Source organism: Phodopus roborovskii, unplaced genomic scaffold (assembly GCF_943737965.1).
Source record: "Phodopus roborovskii unplaced genomic scaffold, PHOROB, whole genome shotgun sequence".
Classification (NCBI taxonomy): domain Eukaryota; kingdom Metazoa; phylum Chordata; class Mammalia; order Rodentia; family Cricetidae; genus Phodopus; species Phodopus roborovskii.
Window position 1 is genome coordinate 11,680,071 of NW_026126515.1, and position 24,404 is coordinate 11,704,474.

At 43.6% G+C, this 24,404-nt stretch overlaps 1 protein-coding gene across 1 annotated transcript in view; it reads right to left on the bottom strand.

Moving 5' to 3' along the window:
* Ston2 (stonin 2) overlaps positions 1-24,404 on the bottom strand; it is a 92,698-nt gene that overhangs the window by 6,600 nt on the left and 61,694 nt on the right. The window contains exon 4 of the mRNA XM_051196150.1: positions 1,272-3,113. Coding sequence (XP_051052107.1) covers positions 1,272-3,113 — 1,842 coding nt within the window. The remainder of the gene's footprint in view (positions 1-1,271; positions 3,114-24,404) is intronic.

Below are 24,404 nucleotides of genomic sequence, written 5' to 3' on the forward strand. Positions count from 1 at the left end.
TTTCTCTATTTTCTGTCTGGTGGAACTCTGGTCCCTTGGACCTTGATGTCCTGGATATTTAGTCTCTTTTCCACCAAGAGTCCCAATGCCAAACCCCGGCTCTGGAGATATTATGACTGACAGTAGCTAATTGCAGAAGTTCACTTCCCCCATATACCCTGTATGTGATTGGATAGGAACGGGCTCTTTCACCCTCATTAAGGAGATGAAGTTTTCTCTTCAGAATCCGCATTCATTCATCTGGGAATGAACTGCTTCTTGTACCACTGCTAACACTTAATGAGTTCCAGAAGAACAAAGCTTGAAAGTGCCGGAGAGATGGCTCACTAAGTAAAGTGCTAATATAAGGTCCTGCATTTGATCCTAGGAACTAAAGTTAAAGAGCCAGGTGTGGTGGCACTGGCACAGAATCCCAAAGTGGGGCATAGGCCTGAGGGATGGCTCAGAGGTTAAAAGCACTGGTTGTTCTAGAAGGTTCTATTTCCACCACCCCCATGGTGAGTCACAATCCACTGGCACTCCAGTTCCACGGGATCTGAAAGCCTCTTCTGACCTCTGCAGGCAACGTGTACACATGGTGCACAGATGTGTGTGCAGCCTAACACCCACACACAAAACAGTAAAACAATTAAAACAACAACAAACCACAACTGGGGAAACAGAGAAAGGTGCATCACTTGGGTTCACTGGCCAGACAATTAAATTCCAGGCCAGTGAGAGACCCTTTCTCACAAACAGGTGGCTAGTGCCCTAGCAATGACATCTGATGACGTTCTTTGGCCTCTACACATATGTGTATACACATGCATTTGCACACTCACTCAATTCAGAATACACATGCATTTGCACACACACTCATGCATACATACACAATTCAGAATACACATGCATTTGCACACACACTCAATTCAGAATACACATGCATTTGCACACACTCATGCATACATACACAATTCAGAATACAGATGCATTTGCACACACATGCATACACACACAATTCAGAAGCTGCTCTGGAAAGCTGTTCAGCTGTTCAGTTGAGAAGTATAACAATTATGGGAGATGAAGAATGGTAAGGTGGGGAACAGACGGCATATACTAGGTCATCACCGTTGTTACTACATGCAGATTTTCTAGTCTCCTGTTGTCCCTTCCCTGTTACCACCATTCCCACCACACAACCTAATGAAATGCTGCACAGGCTAGAGAGAAGGTTGACCCCAGCTCTTAAGCAGCCTCAGGAGTTAGTTGTCTTCCAGAGAATCCCTACCTACCTGAGTTCTTGTCTGGCAGCCGGTTTATCCTCCACACAATGGCGTTGAAGGCATGCTCATACTTGGCAGTTCCCAGAGTTACTCTCATGACAGGCTCAGAGCCAGAGGCACCAGCCGAGCCAAAACTTGCCCCCCGGTTCACTTTGGCTTTCAAAGACTTCTCCCCTAGAACACTTTCCCTGCGGAAGTTTTTCACCCACTCACTGGGCACTGGGTAGCGGACCATCACATTCTCACAGGGAACCTGAGTGAGAGGGTCCCGGTTAGAAGAGAAGCCAGGAGACATCCTCAGCCAGCTCTGCATCTCCACCTCTGCCCCATTAATGCTCGCCGCCGTCCTGAGTGTGAAGGGCAAGGTCTTCTCAGCAAACACTGTCCTAAACCTCATTAGCTCAAACCGGCACGCGTCCAAAGGGTTGAACAGAATAACCCGGGAACTGTTAAAAACGTCCTCATCCACACACCCATGGAAGCGACACTCGTGGAGTTTCACCCACTTGGTGGTGGTGGTGGGCATGATGTCCTGACGAGAAACGATTTCGTTGCCTTTGATAAGGATGTCATTGAGGCCCAGGCGGCACTCGGCGAGCCCAGAGAGGAAACTCAGGATGTGGATTCGCGTCAAGACGCGGTGCTGGAGGATCTGGTTGTCTCCTTTGCTTACTGTGCCAGAGAATTCGTCTCTCACATCCACTGTGATCTCCTCTTCGAGGTAGTTTAAGCCAACCGTGCTCAAGTCCATGGACAGCACGGGTAAATCCATGAGACAGTCCTGAACCGCGTGGATGAAGCTCAGGAAGTCATCGTAGCTGGTGGTGCCCAGTTTAATCACCTGCTCCCTCTCTGCTGTGTGGGCCACAGCCGGTTTGGGCTGGTATTTCTTCTTCTCCTTGTAAGTGACGCGGTCTATCCTCAAGCTGTGGATCCTCCCGTTCTCGTCGTAGTTTTGGAGCCGGGGTTCTGAAACCTCGTGGCAGATCTCCAGCTTGAATTCACGGAATGGTTTTTCTAGCCCTTGCTCGTAGTACAGCTGCAGGCAACCGCCGTCTGTCAGTTTGATGTAGATTGGCCCCCAGTGCCTAGAGGACATGATGTTTTTCTTCTCGGGGATTCTCAGCATCATTGGCCATCCATCCCTGGGCTGAGAGAGAGCTGAGGCAGGAGAGTGAGCATCTAGTTCAACCCACGCTATGGGGTCATCATCAGGCAGGGTGGTACTGCCAACCTGATCAGGATCGTCAATTTGGAGTTGTTTGAGCTTCTCAATAGCATCAGGGTGGGGCTGGCTTTTGCCTGAGTCATCAAAACTGATGGCGTCCTGGTAGATGACGATGAGAGAATCTCTTTGGCTTTTGCCTGTGGTGCTGGAAACTGAACTGTTTTGGGAGTGCCGTTCCTGCTCCTCAAAGAAAGCACTGAACGGGTTGATAGGGGAGGGTTGTACATCCTGGAGGGTCTCATTCAGGAAGGGATTGGTGGCCCTCCAGGGCGGTGCCTCGATTACAGAAGGTGGACGGTTTAAGGGGGAGATGTCCAGCTTCTGAACTTTGGAGAAGTTCATCAGTGTGCTCTTGGGACGGTCCCTCTTAAATGACCCAGTCGAGTTGTAGGGTACATCTGGGACCGCAGTTGGAACAGATGGCATATTGGGCTTTATGGGAGAGGTGACTGGTGGTGGCAGAGGGCAGCTGACTTCATTGTCATCAAAAGTGACCCAGCTGGGGAAACGAGCAGTGGTCACTGGTGGAACAGTGGGGTGTCCATTCATGGCTGGACTGCCAGCCCGCCAACTGATAGCCTCCATCTCTACGTCTTCATCTTCCTGGAGGGAAGAGGAATTGTCTGAAAGGAAAAAGAAAAGACTCAAATGAGGAGTTTTCATGAAGGACCTTAAAAGAAACTGAAGCTAGGGAGGCAAAGATTATTAGAATGTTCTCTAGAACCCAAAAAAATCCCCAAGCAGCCTCGAGTGGATAAAGTGAACACTCCGAGCAAGCGAGTGGAAGTCTCATGATCTTGCAGTGGCATGCAGTCACCACATTAAATGCAGTTTTTCAAAACAGGTGCACTACTGTGTGAGACAGGTGCTTTGTGCACTTAGCTCTGAGTGTTTTCCTAATTTTACAAACATCAAAATGGCTTTCCTATGCTGACTTTTTAAAAATAAACTATATTTTGTCAGTCATTATGATAGTACATAGCCTCAAAATAATTATGGATCAAATGACAAAATGTGAGCACCCTCCATATGGGTGTAATAAATTCACACATGTGAACAATTTGGTCACTGGTCAGAATACGGTCAAAAAAAAAAAAAAAAAAAAAAAAAAAAGAAAAAGAAAATGGACTTCCGTGAGGGGGATTCTTAGTGCTTGTGAGAAAACTTCAAGAACATAAGACGAGAATCTTGTGACCTCATTGTCTCCAAAAAAGATGGGATTGTTCTTCGACTCCATTTTCATGTTCCTTCCAGGTGGAGCGGATAGAGAGCGAGTTTATTTCAGTCGCTGTTAATTCTTATTGCCTCTATGGGGGGGGGGGGATGTTTTCTCTATGTGTGGCTTGTTGTCCTTGCGATTGCATACAGCTTGACCTCATGAGAACTTTACTCATGTGACCATGCTCAACCCTCAGAGTACAATTGTCTGATGCTCTGAATAAAGTTGGCTATTGCATGAGACTTTAGTCCACTTTCATTTTCAGGCTCCATCCTTCCAGGTTGCACTGCCTTTAGAACGGTAACCAGGCGACTGTTAAGAAATCAAAGCACTCAGTGGATACTACCTAACTATGACAATGTTTACAAGTTAGCAGTAATTCGAGGAAATGATCATAGTATGGTCTCTCTCTCTTTTTTTTTCTCTAAAATTTCCATCTCTGGGTTTATATATTTTATAATTTAAAAGGTTATTGCAGGTAACATTCTGTCCTAACGGGGCCTTCAAGGAAGGAAATAACAGATTTAGGTCTTAATTAAAGAATGGTTCGAACTTATTGTGTAGTGTAAGTCCCTAAGTGTATGAGGGAACTATGGGGAAGGGACCACATGCTTTTAGCAAGGAGGGATGGATTTAGATAACGATACAAACAGATTAAAAACTGTCAAACACCCAGACAGAGGTTTACTGCCTGCATGAGGAAGTTGTTTTGGTGTGGTGTAGATCAATGCTCGCCTATGTGTGTGTGATGCCACCCACTATTTATTTCTCTTGCCAGTTGTTCTGAGTCAACTGGAAAGACATTGGAGTATGATGAGTGTCTCACTAATCCTTCATGCGTTTCACATAAAACTATACCGAACCAGCAATGCTATACACAATTGCACACATAATTACACATGGAAGGGATGGCTGACTTGTTATCCATTCTTCCGAGAAATTCATTAAAACAGACAGCAATTTCCTTAATTAAAAGGATCACTGACAGCAGGCATGGTGACATACACCTGGAATTGCAGTACTCGGGAGACTGAGGCAGGAGGAGTGACATAAATTTGAGGTTTGCCTGGACTATACAGAATCAGATCAGTCAGGACTATACAGCAAAGTTTTGTCTCAAAGGGGGAAATAAAAAAGGATGTTTTGAGGACAAAGAAGATCTCAGTAACATGTTTGCTTTGTAAGCTCAAGGATCTGACTTCAAATCCTAGGACTTATGTAAGGAGTACAGTTTTTCCTCCCGCCGCCGTGCCAGCCCCAAATAATGCACAGAGACTCTGTATTAGATACAATTCTGTTGGCCAGTTACTTGTTTCTTATTGGCTAACTCTGTCTTAATTATTAACCCATGTCTACTGATCTATGTATTTTCACGTGGTCTTACCAGCAAGAGGCGGCTGGCAGTTCTATTTTCTCTAGACTCTCCATCTTCTCTCCTCCTTACTACTGCCTCTTTCCTCCTTGTCTCCTAGTCCCTCCTATCTTCCTTTCCTATTGGCCAACAGTGCTTTATTCATTAACCAGTATGAGAAATATATACAGAATGACATCTCCCATCACCGACTTACACAAAAACTATAGGGAGATTCTTGATAGACAACAGCATTACAACTCTAACACACACACACACACACACACACACACACACACACACACACACACTCCCATTTTGCAAAGGCAAGATAAATGGTATGAATATGTACCTATCAAGGGCCACCCCAGAATACAATGATCAAAAAGAGCTCTCTGTATGTGTAGCCCTGCAGAGATGGGTCTTAAGATGTGCTTTTGTAGACGTACAATTTATTTATATACTTATTTCTGGAGGAAAAGGGAGAGAGGGAAGGAAACAACCTAAGCATATACTATTTACACCTTATACATTTGTTAAATCATTATTGTGTTTACAACGAAAGCTAAGGGGAACATTGCGGGTCCATGTAAAATACAGTAAGCAGTCATACAGTTCACAGAACCTCAGTGTAATGGCTCCCAGGAAGACAGTGACTCCACCCATACTGTCCCTTGCTGGCCATCACTGTTCCTAGGGACATTCCTTTTGCCTTGTTAAGACAAGCTGAGCCCTGTCCCTTTGGAGGGTGGCTTTCTGCCAAAGCTGTTTATACTCTTGCCAAGGGATTCCCTTCTGATGGAAACCTTGTCCACAAAATAGACCCCTTCATTCTCTCCTGAGACAAAAATTAAAAAAAAAAAAAAAATACATTTTTAAAAAAGGAAGAAAGGGCTTGTGTCTCTAGTAAAGATAATTTTCTTATAATAAATTCCTTTCAAAACCAAGTTATTTAAAGGTCTAGATATTAGGGACTGAAGCATTAGACTCAATGTTAAGTTCATGAATTTCAGTGTTGAGAAATGAACTCAGGTTGTCACTTATGCTAGACATTACCACTGGGTTATATCCACAGCCATCAAAACACACACACCAGTACAGCCTCCAAAGCTACAGAGAAACCCTGTCTCAAACAAAACAAAACAAAACAACAAAAACAAAACTCATTTTCTCTCTCTCCCTCTCCCTCTCTCTCTCTCAAGTCACTCAAGAATTCTTCAAGTTTGTCACAGTGTACAGGGGGGGTGTTTATCATAGCTATCATAGCAATGTTTAGATCACTGAAAAGCTCAGTGGCCAGCAGTCTAGTCAAGCCAGTGAGCTCCAGGGTCAGCGTGTGACCTTGTCTCAAAACAACAAGGTAGATGATGGCTCAATGAGGACCCAGGGTAAGTTCCCAGCATCCATATGCCTGTAACACTAGTTTGTGGGGAAGGAATGAGGAGGGGAGAGTAGAGGAAAAGGGAGAGGGAGGAGCAAGCACCTGGCCCATAGTTATTGTAATAGGAAATGTATATGATTACTTCAGAAATGTTAAAGGGAAGAAGGAAAGAAAGTATGTTTTAAATCACATTATTATTAATCTAATAGAAACAAAGCAAGAAGAATGTAAGGAAGGGAAAGAGATAGAAAATTCCACAAGCATAAATCTTTCTGTAATTATTAAAGATAAACCCTAAAAAATAATGAGCATTATGAAGTACACAAGTGTCTGTATTTGATATACGCCGACAACAACATCCACAAAACCACTGTTAACAAAGAATGACAAGAATTTATGGCATTATGAAACTGTTAAATCACAAACACACTTTGGACAAGACAAAGGCCCTAGTTTTCCATTATCCCTGAGGTACTAGGAGGCTGCAAAGGTATACGATATGTGGTCCAGATGAGAAGTCCCCAAACTAGCTGAAGGATACTACTGCATACTGTGGTATGGAAGATTTTTAAAACTTTCATTTTGTTCACTTTCCTTTAAATATCTTTCTTTCTTTCTTTTTTTAATGTTATAAGAGATTAACTAAAACATCTAAGTTTGGCACTTATAGACAAAATGCAGTCTTATTTGTCAATAATTATTAGAAGCACATAATTAAGCTTTTGAAGAAACATGATCAAACACTTGGAGAAAGCTAACTTGGAGCACTAGGCATTTGTGGTTCACATACTTGGCATAGGTTCACACAGACACACACAGATAACACCTCCTCCCATCTTTTTGTAAGAAATGACCATTATAGTCAGAAAAATGGTCTTTGCTGTCAGTCCAAAAGGAAAAGTATTCATCGCAAATAAGATCCATTATTCCCTTAAATGCCTCTACTTATTTGGGCAATAATTCAGTCAAACGCCTTCATTGCCTGGTGACAATGCTAACACCCTGTTAGAGCTTTCTTTGATGCCTGGAATCTAACAAAGCTGGCTCCACCATCTCCTTCTTGTTTCCTATAAAGTCTGGAAGCCAGCCTCTAGTTCTGTGGAAACTATGAAAGTGACCCAAATAAATAATTGCTATAGTTGCAGCCAGGGTGGTGGGTTTCGTAACTTCACAGAACAGTTTTTTTTGTTTGTTTGTTTTCTTGGCTAGTTACCTGGTGCCTAATGAACATACAGCCATGACAAGAAGGGGAAGTTTATGAGATTATGGCCCATGCCGGAACATTACTAGCTTTAGCTTTATAGCAAGTGCTTTGAGTTAAATGTTTAAATCTGATGTTTCAACAAACAAGCTTTTACTGTTCCTTTCAGTAAAGTCCTACTGTTGCTGAAAGATCCAGAGAAAGACCACATTAGCAAAATGAGCAATGTGTGTCGGGGCATTGCTTTGCATGGTCTGCACCCCCCTCCTATTCCTTTGGATTACAGCTTCATAACTGCTCATTAGGGAACTATCCTCTTCCAGATAGCTTTTATAGATTGCAGAACAAGGGCCTCCATCCACAACATATATGACTTCAACAAAGATTCCATCTGGAAATCTTGAATGGCTTTACTCAAAGACACACAAAGGCTAGGGTCTAAGTTAGTCAGATAGAGGATCCCTAAAAAGCCGGCAGCACTTGAGGTAAGACTGCCTTGAGAAGGAGTGTGGTGGAACACACTTGTAATGCTGGCTCTTGGAATATACGAAGGGTTCAACTGAGGTAAACTGAGAACCCATCTCATAAATCCAAGGGTGGGGGATGGAGTTCAGTGGTAGAGTGCTTGCTAACCTGCTTGCACAGGCACCTGGTTTTAATGCCCAGCACCACAAAAAAATAATAAAAAAAGACAAAACTGACAAGATTCTCGACCACAGCTGGAGGACACCAAAAAGGCCAGGGAGTCTTCCCATCTGTATCCATGCTCTGGGTCCATCCTGTCCCCCACTGACTGTGAGTATGGTCCTGTGTATGCTATCATTAAGAATCAAATTATGGCTGCACAGTGGTGGTGCACCCCTTTAATCCCAGCACTTGGGAAGCAGAGACAGGCCTCTGTGAGTTTGAGGCCAGCCTGGTCCTCAGAACTAGTTGCAGGACAGCTAGGGCTGTTACACAGAGAAACCCTACTTCGAAAAACCAAAAAGAATGAAATTATGTACTACAAGTAGAAATTTAAGAATGCTTGCACATTTGGGTTTTACTTTTTTCCCAGCATTCGAGACCCTGAGACCATCGTGCGAGCGCTCTTTCAGGGGATGGGTAACCATATGGAAGAAAACCGATACTGTGCTTAACAAATCAGCTGACTAGAGACTCCAATGACCAAGTAAGTCCCCAAGGAGACCAGCTAAGCCTCGCACAGACTGGGATGTTCAATCCCGTCTCGATTGATGGTCCTGAGCCACCAAATTTAGAGATGTTTTGTGACAAAGCATAAGTTGACAGGACATTTTCCTAAAGCCCAGGTGTCCATCTTTTCTGTTTATTCTACACACCACTATGTCCTTAGAACAAATTATTTTTGCTTAGTTGAGTTGGCTTCTGTTACTTGCTATGCACGTTCCTTAGCATCCAAGTAACACAGACAGATGAAAAAGATCCTTGTGAGGTCTACAGGTAGATAGGCAGTCTTAGCTAGGACTCTTCAGACTTCTCCGGCTACTGGGCAAAGATATTTTGGCTTCGTTACTCTTCTCTACTGTTGCTTACACTTTCCACAAGGTGATAAAACAGTTAGATCTATTTTATTGTTTGAGCAATACAAAAGGCACACCTGAAAGTGAAAACTTGAAAGTAATGAGTTTTGTTATTTGTACCAGAAATTTGTTCTGGGGGTGGGGGGAAGGAGAGGAATCCACCCCTCTGGCCTAGGTGAACCTGCGACCCTAACCTGATGATGTGTGTCAAGTGGTTGAGAAGATGCACTCGGAGCTCATTCACCTCCTGGCTCCTTTCTTAAACACAGAAGACCTTAACTCCCTCAAATCCAGAATGGAGACTCTCTTGATATAAGGATGGAGTGGTGTAAAAATCATTGGTAGTATTGTGATTTTTTTTTTTTTTTTTTTTTTTTTTTGAGTCTGTGAACTCTCGGGGAAGATCTTGGAGATATTTGCATTGTGGAGACTTTGATTAAGCCATGGAACAGAAGGCTTTGTGTCTAGTCTCAACTCTACTGAAAGCTGTTGTGTCAGTTTGCTCTCTATAACATGAAACAGTTATAATCTCTGGTCTAGTCCATGGGGTTATTTGGAAGTAAACATGAAATAGGACACATGAACTTGTACAGGAGCTGCCTGGCTATGATCCAGATTACTATTTGGATACCAAGGCAGTTTCAGGTTACTAATGCGTTTCCCTCTTTATCTCATTTGAGTGGGTCAGTCCCAGGTGGCCAGGAACAGAAAACCAGAAAATTTAGAAAGTATACCTGTTCAAAAAACATAATAGTTTGAAAGCATTCTTGAGATAATATAAACTTGTCTACATATGGATCTGTGATAATAAGCTGTGTTATATAACAAATCAAAGGCACTGGGCTTTTCAAGACTCTTAGAGATCATGAATATTTCTGGGGAAGGAAGTGAGGTCAGGTAGCTAGAGAATAGAGGAGAGCAGGAAATGGAAGAGCACGTCCATGTATCTTAGATGTCCCAAACCAACAGGTGCAATTATTTACCTGTTGCCCGTCTTTAATGGTTTGGAGTATGTGCTTCACTAATATGTAATGTTGTAACCTAAGATCCAGTATGATAGTATGATGAGGTAGGTGGGTCTTTAGAAAGTGATTAAGTCTCATGGGTTTGGCCCTTGTGACAACACAGGGCTCTTACGCTGAACCTGCTGGCACCTTCATTCGGGACTTCTTGGCCTCCAGAACTGTGAGAAATGAATTTTGACCCTTAATGTTAAAATACCAGTTTAACATACTCTGGACTAAAGCTAATGCAACATCTGTCCCTAGGGCCACAGGGTGAGTGTACTTTTGCCTCCACTGAGAGTGGTTCAGGATTCCAGGGTATTGAATCTAGCGTAACTTCATATTTGAAATCAGTTCAAAGATTGGTTGTATACATGTTCCAAGTCCCCATGTTCTAAATCAATAATAATTTTGTTCCTGTAAATATATAAAAAAATATAACATTCCTTGGTTTTTAAGGAACAAATTTATGTCTTAGTTGGGGCTTCTATTACTATAATGAAACACCATGACCAAAAAGCAAGTTGGGTAGGAAAGGGTTTATTTGGCTTACACTTTCATATCGACGTTCATCATGGAAGGAAGTCAAGGCAGGAACATAAACAGGGTCGGGACCTGGAGGCAGGAGTTGACATATACTGTCTTGCTCCCATACTTGCTCAGTACCTCCCTCTCTCTCTCCTTCCCTCCCTCCCTCCTTTCTTCGATTTCTTTTTGGTTTTTCAAGACAGGACTTCCCTGTGTAGTGCTGTCCTGGAACTCACTCTGTAGACCAAGCTGGCCTCAAATTCAGAGATGAGCCTGCCTCTTGCCTCCTTAGTGCTTGGATTAAAGGTGTGCGCTACCACTGCCTAGCCAGGCTGCTTTCTTATAGAACCCAGGACCACCAGCCCAGGAATGGAACCACTCACAATTGGCTGGGACCTCTCCCATCCATAACTAATTAAGAAAATGTCTTATGGCTGGATCTGGAGGCATTTTTCTCAATTAAGTGCCCCTCTTTCAGATAACTCTAGTTTGTGCGTCAAGTTGACATAATACCAGCCAGCACACTACAAAATATTTGGGAGCTACAGCATTACAGATAATGATGAACACCCAAATCTTGCTGCTGTTTGTGATGACCAACAACACCATCGCGGTATGCTATATTCAAGCTGTAGTTCTCACACACAAACACTCATAAGCACACGGGTGGGCATTATTCTACAAATGCAGTTTTAGAGCCTGCTTGCCAGGCATGGTGACAACATGCCTGTTATCCCACCATGTAGGAAACAAGAGGCAGCAATTTAAGGTCAGCTTTAGCTACAGGTCCAGGGCCAGCCTGGGCTACATGAGAGCCTATCTCAAAAATCAAATTGAAATAAACATTGGATGAGAATGTTCATGCAACAACATTCAAAACCAAGCAATGAAAAGACAGGAAAGAAAAGAGGAGCTGTAGGCTGTGCCTGATCAGGCTACTAACAGACACGTCAGGTACACTGAGCGAGGACAGACCATTAAAACATCAATTCCAGTATGTATACGCAGTATTTGGCCACCTTGGTGGGATCATACAGGGTATATAGAAAGTAATAAAGCATGATATTGGAGGAAGGGTGAGTGCTATTGCTGGGCTTGTTTAATAAAGTAAATTTGATCCCAGTTGACATTTAGAGACAGGGGCTTGAGTAGACCAAGAGGAGGTAATGTGATCAGGCTGCTATTTTCAACTCTAAAGCTCCTTGCCCAGCTGCGACACACTGTGACATGTTGACAAACAGACTACTGCCGTCTAGTCTTTGAAACAGTAGCCTTGTGCCCTATACTTAGGGCATTTCCTAGGGATCGGCTAGGATCTCTTTTGCAGCTAAACACATAGCAGAGCAATATGTAGGTTCCTGTCAACTCATCTTTGCACAGATGGCAAGGAGAAATCAAGTTAATCCTCACTAAATATGAGCTGTTGCATGCCAGGTAGTCCGTCCCATGAGGAACCCAAATGATTTTGTTTAACCATGAGAAACAACTACCTTCTCGGGGAAGGCCCTACTGTACCCACATTTTAAGGACAGGTGACAGTAAAGCATAGTTTTAGTGATCAGCAAAAGTCACACAAGTCAAGAAGCTGAGATCTGAGTCACAGAAGTGAATTTACAGTCTCTGGTCAGAGTATCCTCCTAGCCACAGCACTGAGGTTACAGCTTAGTGTCACCAGGACTAGCCAAATTCGAGCAACTTCCTTGTCTTCTTTTGGGGGGGGGAGGGGTAAAGGGGGATGAGACAGGCCCTCACATAGCCCAGGGTAGCCTTGAACTCCCTGGGTAGCCGAGGCTGTGAACTCCTGATTCTCCTGTCTGTACATGCTCAGAGGTGGGATTACAGATGTGCACTGCCACATCTGGCATCTTCCTTGATTTCTGAGTCTCAGTCTCTTCCTTTTAAAGATAATAATAACTTATACACTGAAAAATGGATGTGAGGCCCAAGTAGGGCACAGGGATACATTTGAATGCCATTTTTAAAATTTCATGCTATGTAACTTAGGATTTTTTGTTGTTAAAGACTTATTTACGTGCATTGGTGTTTTGCCGGTGTGTATGTCTGTGTGATGGTGTTGGATCCTCTGGAACTACAGTTACAAACATCTGTGAGCTGCCATGTGGTGCTGGAAATTGAACCCAGGGCTTCTGGAAGAACAGCCATTGCATCTCTCCAGCCCCAAGTGGATTTATTTTATGTGTAGTAGTTGCATGTGTGTATATGGATGCTGCATACATACCCTGTGCCCACAGAGGTCAGATCCCCTGGAACTAGAGTTATGGGCAATTGTAAGCAGCAGCCAGTGCTCTTAACCACTGAGCCATCTCTCCAGTGTCCCCTGGCCCCTTGAGGCAAGAGTCTACTGCCTTAGTCCTCCAAGTGCTGGGAGAACAGGTGCACATCGCGACAGGAAGCTGGATGGCCTTTCTGTTTAAGAGTATATTTCTAAGCAGGGTGGTGGTGGCACACACTTTTAATCTCAGCACTCAGGAGGCAGAGGCAGGCAGATCTCTGTGAGTTCAAGGCCAGCCTGGTCTATAGAGCAAGTTCCAAAACAGCCAGGGCTACACAGAGAAACCCTGTCCTGAACCCCCACCGTCCCCACACAAAGTTTCTAACCTCAGTAATCAATATAAGGTGATAGAAAGCGTTATGTTCATTGCCATGTATATTAAATATTGAAACCATTCCAGGATATGCAGAAAATGATCCATATATCCAGGAACCTGTCATTAGAAAGTAAAAAAGCAATAATGTTTATTTGGACAAGACAGTGACTAACCCTAACCCCACGGTGGGGACGCTAGATCCATGGACAAAACCCACTGGAACGTCCAGCAAGCAAGAGACACTTCACTTTGTGAAAGAGGAAATGAACAATAAAGGATTTGTGGCTCTGCAGAGAATGACTTCCTAGTCTATAAAAACAAAGCACACAGCTGGAAATAAGAGCGCAACTCCTGTCTCCTTTTCTCATGCCAGTGTCAGAGAGGTGTCGTCTCTAGATGACAAGTTTCAACTGCGTCGGATGGCTTAAACTGCTGGAATCTGAAAGGCAGCCTTAGAAAATTACCACTGGGAAAGTCACTGTGAACTCCATAGCCTGCTTGTTAGAGGCCATTAACCCTGCAAGCAGAATTAAGTCCTGACCTATGTGCCTTGGTCACACTCCACACGGCATGCTCTGCGACGCTCTATATTTCCCACCCTGGCTAGTGAGTTGCCAGGGAGAAGTTAAGAGAAAAGCCTGGTTGTACTTCACTGTTATGGGAGTATCATCCAGGAAAGCAACAGTGACTTGTTAACTTCGAGCCTCCTCTGCTCACTTGAACACAGCTTGAGCCCTAACAAGGCACGGCCTTGTGCACCCAGCAGAAGCTGCCTCAACCTGAGAGGTTTATGAGAAAGTTAGACAGCAGAATAGAGCACGAGAGAGAGAGCAGCAGATGCCTCCGGAAGTATCCATTAAGAGCATTTACCTATGAGCTGCTGGGCTTTGTGCCCAGCTCACAGCAATACCCATCTAAAGCAGCATGGGATGCCCGCCTGCAAGCGTCGAGAACAGAAGCTATCGATAGGTATTGTGTCATTCATTCAGACAGAGCCAGCCTAGTGAGGTAGGCCCAACCAAAATAGCACAGCTCCCTCTATACGGGAGGGCTCTTCCTGCAGAGACTAGAAGGCTCAGGTGCACCTAGGATTTTAATATAGATAGCAGCACCGGTGTGGTGCCCCTATGACTGCATAGCAGGCTACCACTGTAACACTAATGTGTTTCTAATATGAGCCTACAATCTGTATGCAAGCCTCACCTGGCTCTAATCTGACTGACTTCCCAGTCAAATTAGAACCAGGAAAGGAAGAACATATCCATAATGCCAAGGACCACGGTGCCAACCTCTGTCAACCATACGGCTTTGCATATGTACAACTGGCAAACCAATGGCAGATGGGTGTTCACATGACTGAATCCGCAGAGCAGACACCTCACACGGCTCTGTGAGGTACACGAGACAACGAAGAGAATGGGGGTACAGGCTGTGGGTGGGGGAAGTTGGTGCCGCTCGCCAAACCCCAGGCACTTACTTATGAAATGATGCTCTGGAGCCGTGTGGTAACAGCTAGCGATAATGTGGACCAGTGCCTTGCAAGTGCCTTGCATAGAACGGACATCTAATAAACAGCTCTTTCTGAAATTATAATGAACAAAATGCGCTGCCAGCAATGGCTATGAGTGGTGGACACAGGTTATGAACGGACGGCTTCTGTCGGAGAGATATGGGGTCAAATGGCTTTTAGCCTGCTTGTGTGAAATGCTATTCTGAGAGTAGATATAAACGCGGCGAGAATGTGAAATGATATGTACTGAGTGGGGGATGGGTAGAGGGAAAGGAGAAAAGGAAAGCTGCAGCTTCCAGAAGAAACGCAATATACTTCATTATCAGACCACAAACAATCTGAAGGTAAAGGCTCCAGCATTTCATTCTCTCTTTTGTGTCATTTTTATTCATTATTGAATGCTCTATTAGAACCTAAGATATTGCTTGGCACCCAGCAAATTATATACTGGATCAGGCTCTGGACTCATTTGCAGGTGTGTCTGTGAGTAAACACAGGAAAAGGAAGCTAACGGACTGGTGTGGGACAAGTAGCAAGCCACGGTACTGATAAGCAGAAGTGCCCTTTGACCCAGTGGTTGAGTCATTGCCAAACTAACACACTGTGACAGGTCCTTTCACAATGACACGAGGTCATTCCACGAACAAAGCAAAGCCCCAGGAGAGGCTTCAAATCTCAACACGGGAAGAATCTGTCCCAATTTGTCATTGTCCACAGTGTGCTGAGGAGGCAACATGAAACACTATAGTGCTCTGACTTAACTCATCCTCAAGACAAGAAGAGAGGCTTCGTGGTCTATAGGTGAAGAATAAAGTTGCTTAGGCAACTCGCCTTTGAGCAGAAGTTTCCAGGCAGTTTCAAAATCCTCTTCATCAAGCTGAAGTAGAAGGCAGAAAGATGCATATAGATATTCACAGCTGTATGCATTCACGTTCCTATAATCCCTGTGAGAAACAAGAGCCCTTGTATGTCCTTTCAGTAGGTTCCTTGAAGGTTGAACATTAGCCTCCTTCCGTAATCGCTCCATGAATTTTATTCAGGGCAGCTTAACCTGTAGTGATCACTCCTTGTGTTGAATTTGTATTTTGCTTCTTTTAGAGTCAGCTAACAATATATCATCCATGTAATGATAGATTATGGATTGTGGAAACTGTTTACGAATTATTTTTAACGGTTTTTGTACAAAATATTGGCACAGGGTGGGGCTATTTAGCATTCCCTCTGGCAAAACCTTCCATTGATATCTCTTTACCGGTTGAGAATTATTGTAATTAGGTACCGTGAAGGCAAATTTCTCTTTATCTTGTTCTTGTAAAGGTATAGTGAAGAGAAGCAATCCTTTAAATCAATAACTATAATGGACCATTCTTTGGGTATCAAAGAAGGCAAGGGCATTCCAGGTTGTAGAAAGCCCATTGGCTGGATAACTTTATTGATGGCTCTCAGGTCTGTAAGCATTCTCCATTTACCAGATTTCTTTTTGATCACAAATACAGGAGAATTCCAAGGTTCAGGTGGCTTGCTGTTTCTGTCCTTGCTGCATCTTTTGGAAGTTGTCCATCCGCATGTATCTCATGTATTTTATACACTGTATCTCATGTATTTTATACACTGTATCTCATGTATTTTATACACTGTATCTCATGTATTTTATACACTGTATCTCATGTATTTTATACACTGTATCTCATGTATTTTATACACTGTATCTTATGTATTTTATACACTGTATCTTATGTATTTTATACACTGTATCTCATGCAATTTTATACATCTGTATCTCATGTATTTTATACACTGTATCTTATGTATTTTATACACTGTATCTCATGTATTTTATACACTGTATCTCATGCAATTTTATACACTGTATCTCATGCAATTTTATACACTGTATCTCATGTATTTTATACACTGTATCTCATGTATTTTATACACTGTATCTCATGTATTTTATACACTGTATCTCATGTATTTTATACACTGTATCTCATGTATTTTATACACTGTATCTCATGTATTTTATACACTGTATCTCATGCAATTTTATACATCTGTATCTCATGTATTTTATACACTGTATCTCATGCAATTTTATACACTTTTGTTTGTTTGGTTTTTCCAGACAGGGTTTCTCTGTATTGTTTTGGAGCCTGTCCTGGAACTCTTTCTGTAGACCATGCTGGCCTCAAACTCACAGAGATCCACCTGCCTCTGCCTCGCAAGTGCTGGGATTAAAGGCATGTGCCACCATCGCCCAGCTATAATTTTATACATTTTAAAATAACATGGACAGATGTCAGGCATGTAATTGTCTACTTCTAGTGTGATGTCTCTTTGTAAAAGCTTTGGATTCCAGACTTTTGGAATATTCTAAATAGGAATGCCTGGTCCTTAGTTCCTTAGCCCACCAGCACATCTCACAGGGCAAGTCAGTCACTACATGATTACATATTGTATTCAATTCAGTTTTTAGTACGCTATTTCAAGTACCGTGTGTGGACTGGGTTGCTGAATCCATCTAATAACCCTCTTACCACCACACCCTTTAACAACCCACAGTTAGAGCCAGGGTTCAAACCCAGACATTGTCATTTTGGCCTTTCTCATCATGCCCCTGCCTCCCCTCCTCCCCCTTTAAATTTTGTTGATTTTTTTTTTTTTTTTTTTTTTTAAGATGAGACCACATAGTCTCAAATTAACAGAGTCCCTCCTGCTTTTACCTCACAAGCGCTGTTGCTGTTGATTATGGACCTGTAGCACCACGTCCAGTTTTTCCTTTCGCTTTTGCAAACAGTTTATTAAAACATCAAACACAGAGAAAAGAACATAAATTCTATCTGTGCTCAAAGCTTAATGCGTCTTGTGAAGACATTAATGGACACAAAGCCAGAACACAGGCATCACTCATGGAGACTTCACTTTGTCTCTCCCCTCCCATCAACTGTTCCCTTCTCATCATCGCGGCTGTATTACCATACAGTGGCTTGCATGCTTTTGAACTTTACATAAGCAAAGCCAAACTGTCTTTATTTTCATGAAATTCGTTCACACTGTTGCATGTGATAGATGAACATTTCTGTATTGTAGTCAAATGCACGAATATGACAATTTATGCTTTGGCGTGTTTATAGATAAATGGATAGCTTCCATACTTGCGTGGTTATAGCTGGTGCCCCAATGCATGTTCTTGCACATACTTTGGTACACAAGGATGTATTATTTGTGTATGCTAAACAGGATTGGTCTGTCATCCAGCACACAATGTCACTGTATCAAATTATAGCTCCATCCATAGTGACTAAGTGCTCTGCTGGTCTGTTTCTTTGCTAACATTTGATATTGCAGCCATTTGCACTTTTGCTATGATGATGATGCCTATGCAGAATATTAGATAGTGGATGTATTTGTCTTCACTGATAACTAACAAAGGTTACATAGCACCCTGTTGCATGTTCTATTCTCTTTTATGAAGTGCTTCTTTTTTTTTTTAACTTTAGATTAAAACAATCTTATTTTACATACCAATCTCAGTTCCCTCTCCCTCCTGTCCTCCCATGCCCCCCACCAACCCCTATCCCATCCTCCATCCACTCCCCAGTGAGAGTGAAGCCTCCCATGGGGATCATCAAAGTCTTTCACATCATTTGGGGCAGGGCCTAGGCCCTCCCCCATGTATCTAGGCTGAGAGAGCATCCCTCCACAGGGAATGGGCTCCCAAAGTCTGTGCACTAGGGTCCCTATTGACACTCACATTAAAGGAGCCTGGTTCGGTCCTATGCTGCTTCCCCAGCTGTTAGACTGGGGTCCGTGCTCTCCCACTTGCTCAGGTCAGCCATTTCTGTTGAAGCATCTCTTTAAGATAATATTTATTATTATTATGAGAGTATATGATTGTGGCACAGGCATGCCACAGCATGTATGTGGAGGTCAAGGGACGATTCTAAGGCATTGGTTCTCTCTTCCCACCTTTAGGTGGGATCTGGGAATTGAACTCAGGTCATCAGGCTTATATGACAAGCCCCTGTTCTCTCTAAGTCATCTTGCTGGCCCATGACATTATCTTTACAAGGCTTTTGCTTGTTTGCTATGTTCCTGCTGGTTCACAGTTTATTTATGTTCTGCACCTGAGTTTCTTGTTGGATATACCTATTGGAAACATTTCTTCCTACATAGTGGTTTGCTTTACATTCTTAATAGGATGGCTTTTACCTAACAGACACTTTTAATTCAAACGCGATCTAATTTATTGATTATTTTCTTTTATGGTTAGTGCTTTCTCTGCCTTATTTAAGATTCATTTGGGAAAGACTCCTTAGAAGGACTGACTTGTGGCCATTGTCTACCCTCGGTCCCTGCTCTTTTCCTGGGAATTGGCTCTCCATGAAAACACAAAAACATGCGGTTCATTCTCCAGGATGGTGGTGCTTAGAAAAAACCGTCTGCAAGCTCTAACCAGGGCTGTTCGGGTTCTTGTCCCCTTCTGAGACTGGCTGCCTGACTTCATCCTTCAACTTGCCCTTCAGTCCCTTGAGTATCAGCCACCAGACCTCCCCTTTCAAACCTCTCATTGGTCAATATCTAATTTTGTTGCTTGTCACCAAAGTGGCTCTTATTTTCTTTGCTTGATGGTCTCCAAGTTTTCCCTCCACTGTCCTGGCCACTTTTCTAACTGCAGGGATCTGACAAACAGCAATGTAAGGGGAAAAGGGTTTATTTTGGCTTGCAGTTTAGGGAGGGTTATAGTTATAGACCATCGTGGCAGGAAAGGTATCATGGCCGAGAGTGAGGCCACATTGCTGTGGGAGTCAAGAAGCAGAAAGCTGACAGGAAGCAGGATAGAGCTATAAAACCTCAGTGACCCATCTCCTCCAGCATGGCTCCCCACCACTTAATGGTTCCCCAACCTTCTCAAACAGGTGATGAAGGGCTCCAATACATGAACCTATAGGGGGCGTTTTACACTCTAACCACAATGATACCAAGCATGGCCTGAACAACCACAATATATGAATCAAAGTTCACCTTCAAGTAACACAGTCAGTCCTGGTCCGTCTATGATTACAGCAGGATGACTTTATTGGGTATGCCCAGGGGGAAAACCCATTAACACTGGGCATCAGCACAGAACAACAGAACACTTTCCCTCCAATAAGTAGCAGGAAAATCAGCCCTGTAGCTGTGCCCAAGTATTGTTGCTGTTATTATCTTTTCAGCTGGTGGTTATCATAACAAACACTGGTTTATTGGAAGGAAGGGCAAACAGTAATTAGGTAGTCTAAGGGAGCCTTGCTAAGTGTCAGCTGGCAGGCACGAGGAAGCACACACCTAAGACTAGAAAGGTGTTTGGGGACTCACCACAGTGAGCACTCGCTGCAAATCCTCTGGGGCCAACACTGACACTGACGGACAGCTGGGATGTGAGGCTCGCCTTGACTGCATCTCTCTGGAAGTGGGTTCAGAACACCGATGTTGTCTTCAGCCTGCCCAAGTGGTGGCAAAGCTTCGTTTCTTAGCATTGACTGAGTGTAGTAAAAACAGCCAGAACTAAAGCTAATGAGTAAACTTCTGTTTTTAAAGGGGCACCAGAGTGCGCTATAGAAATCTGGATCTGACTGGCTTTTGGCTGGTGTCTGACGATGAAGCCCGACTTCAATTTCCTAATGCATCACAGAGGATTAATACTGTATGGCAAGGGTGGGGATAAATCAGATAACACATCTGGACCTATTACATCTTTTATTTTATTATTGCAAGGAAGAAGAATGGCTTTGTCTGTTGAATATAAATTGGTTCGGAAAAGATTACCCTAACAGAATTTTATGAGTTTTAACCATTATTATGGCCATTAGTCACCGTCAAGACTTACATTTTTCTCTGGGTTTGTGAAATCTAGCTCAGACCCAGGCCTATTTGCAGTGCTCTGAGCCGACAAAGCATAACCCCAGGAACTATGTGCTAACCTAACAGTAGGACACTCAGTCACACGGATTCTTCTTGGTGTCTAACTGCTTCCCAGCCTGTATCTCTCGACCGTAGAGGGAAGCAGAAAGAAGGGCAGACCAGGAAAAATAAAAAGACGGATGGGGAAAACACTCTCAAGGAATAGACATGCCCAGAAGATATGGCTCTCTGTAGAGATGTAGGGAGAGTAGGGACGGGTACCTTTCTTAACCTACTAAGCTTTAGTGGGCCGTGTCTTCAAAACTCCAGCCAGCTGGCTGCTGCACAGTAGAACCTGCTGACCTAATAGGAGAACCAGTTGTACCTCTCCCTGCCATTCCTGCCAAATAGACTGCCAAATGCCCCCCCCCCCGTCAAGTAACTTTGATTCCGAGTCTCAGTATCTTTATCAATAAAATGAGAGAAATCATATTTACTTCACAGTACTATGAAAATTAAATGAACTCTCAGGAGAAAATATCTGCCTGGCACATATTGCTGCTTCACTGAGATGTTGCTGCAGTGATTATTATTGGTTTTAAACAAAGAAGGAAATACCAAATATTGGGTCTAAATTACAGATTGGGAAACGTTTAATCTAGTGTGGAACATTCCAGAATTTGCTGAATCTTGATGGTGTTTCCTCAAATGCTTTGTTATGCTTTCTTATTTGTTTTTAAATTTTTATGTGTATGGGTATTTGTCCTACATGTATGTCTGTGTACCATGTGCATATTGGTGCTCATGAAGGCCAGGGTGTGTTGGATCCCCTGGAACTATCTGCAGTTACAGTCACTTGTGATCTACCATGTGGGTGCTGGGACTTGAACCCAGGTCCTCTAGAAGAGCAACCATACTCTTAATCGCTGAGCCATCTCTCTAGCGCTTAACTTTCTCTTTAAAAATCCACACAAAATTTGGAGCTTGATTTTGTTAAGAGACTCTTTTGAATTTGCTTAGTAGATTGCCCAGGTTTTGTGCTCTCTCTCTCAGAGCTAACCCTTCCTTGGAGTTGGTGATGTAAAGGAGGAAGATCTTCTGTAGCAGTGTTACAAGGTTAATCTCTGGACCACAAAGGAGATCAAGAATCACACTACTGTAGTCATGGCTACACATGTGCTCCAAGCAGGAGAACACAGGCTGTGGGAATCCCTCAGTGGGAAAAAAACAGGAACTATTAATTTTCTCATTACTGACTCTTTTGAAAACAGACAGAGGCAAGTGCCAAAGACAGGAAGAGACTCAGCCAGAGGTGGTATTATCTGAGAATCTTCCACACAGGTCATTTCCTTACATTTCAAAACAATAACTCTATAATTGTTTTATGCCCTGGTAATGATGGGGAAGTAACAGACTAAGAGACTGTGTCTACAGGTCCCAAAAGTCCCGCCCTTTAGCTATAGAATTCATTGAAATACCGCAAAACCTCAACTCTACTTTTTAAAGTAAGGGAGATGGTGTAAATGATCTTGTATTAATGGCAGGATGGATTCATGTCCATATTTCCAAGACCCATATTCACTTTCCCTTTTATTATGAAATACAACCTTGTGAGCCATCTGACATTCATCAGAAAGCATTTTTAAAAATTCACACCACACCTTTGATGAGGCACCATTGATGAACAAACAATAATTAAAATACAAGGTCATGTTAGCATGTATATATGGTGCTATCCTGCAGTCACTTCAAAGACAGTGGCCTACTCATCACACCAGCCTGCTTGCCACGTTTCATCTCTTTTACCATCTGCGGCAATGACAGACACAAACCCATGGACCCTCACGATGGGTAATTTAGCTCTAACCTATGGATAGCTAAGACTCTGTGGAGCTGCATGCAGATAGATGAGCCAGCATGAACAGCTTCTACCAACCCCTTGTCACGAGAGGTGACAGCATCAGCAACAGCAGGGAAGTTTGAGTTACACAGAGCTAATTAGTGTCATTGGCCTTCAGGAGGTATGCATAAGTTATTCATGGCTAACATCTATCATGGACTTATTATATGACAGGTCCTTAGGTCCTGTGCTTTACATACAGTCCTGTGCTCCTGTTTTGTGGGATAGGAAACTAGTGATGAACGGAGAAGGTTCCTGACCACCAGCAATGTGCTGTCAGCTCTTTCACAGCAGAGACAACAGGAAAGCTCTGGTTTCCTCTCCCCTGTGTCCTCTTTCCAGGTCCTGTGGTTCACATCCCTTTCTCAAAAGGCCAGAAGTCCTTCGAGGTCAGATGCCTGTGACTGTTCGATCCCGGGTCTGCCGTTTGCCTCTTTCCAAAAGCATTTCCTCTAAGTGTCAAGTTGTTGTATGACTGCCTGACTGCTGTTAGCATGAAGTCCTCTGGCAACAGTGATCCGTCTGCCTTCTGGATCTGTGCTAGGCATGTGCTCAAGGTGGCAGGTCTGGACTAGGATCTGAGCTAAAAAAAGCCAGCAGACGAGGACTTGGAGAAGGGAGGTTAGATTAAGAACCTACTGTCACTTCCTGGAAGAGAGAGTAGACATCAGATTCCGTTTTGCACCTTGTATTATAAACGGCCATCATGGACACTCAAGCTGTACAGCATATTGCAACAGCAGCAACACAGGAGGGAGGGTGTGGGTTTCCAACACCTGCTTTCCCGCCTGACCACCTCTGCTCTACTTAGCTATCGTCTTCCTTTTGCCATGTTCCAGTACAACCTGAACACTAAGAAATGTCAAATATGAAGAGATGGTTCCAATTGGAAATGGCCAAAAGAGAAAAAAGGCTCTCTCAGAAATATCTGCTAAAAAATTAACAGCTGCCTAGGTCAATCCCATGGAGGCTCCCTAACTGTTGGTCCAGAGTTCATGAGCTCCCATGAGCTCAGGTCAGCTGTGGGTTCCCCCATCATGCATCCCTGGCTCAGACAGTCCCCTCACCCTTTCTTCAGTTAAGACTCCCATGAGGAGCTCAGCCCAGCGCTTGGCTGTGGATCTCTGCATCTGTTTCCACGAGGTACTGGACAGAGTATCTCTGATGACAATTAGGGTAGTCACCAGTCTGATTACTCTGCATGTGTGACAGTTGGGTAGCTTGGTCTCTTTGTAAGGCTCCTAGCAGTCAGATCAGGGCCTGTTCCTGGCATTTAGCAGGCTTTTGGGAACCTGTTCCCCATGCTGGATTACCTTGCCCACTCTGGACACAAGGGGAGGAGCTTGGTCCTGCCTCAACTTGATATGCCATGCTTTGTTCAGGCCCACAGGAGGAGGCCTGCCTCTTTCTGAATGGAGAAGTAGGAAGAGTGGAAGGGGGCGGGGTAGATGGGAAGGAAGCAGGACAGTGTGTATGGGGGGACGGGGACAGAGGATGGACGGACAGACATATCATATCCGGGAGCAGGAGGGGAGGAGGGAGGGAAGCTGCAGTCGGTGTGTAAATGAAAAAAAATGTTATTTAGATAAAATTTACAAAAGTTAAGAGTCGGGTGTGGAGGTGCACACCTTTAATCCCAGCGCCCCAGAGGCAGAGGCAGGTGGATCCCTGAGTTTGAGGCCAGCCTGGTCTATTTCCAGGAAAGCCAGGTCCACACAGCGAGACCCTGTCTTGAAAAACCAAAAACCAAACAAAGAAAGAAAAAAGTTAACACAATGGGCAGTTAT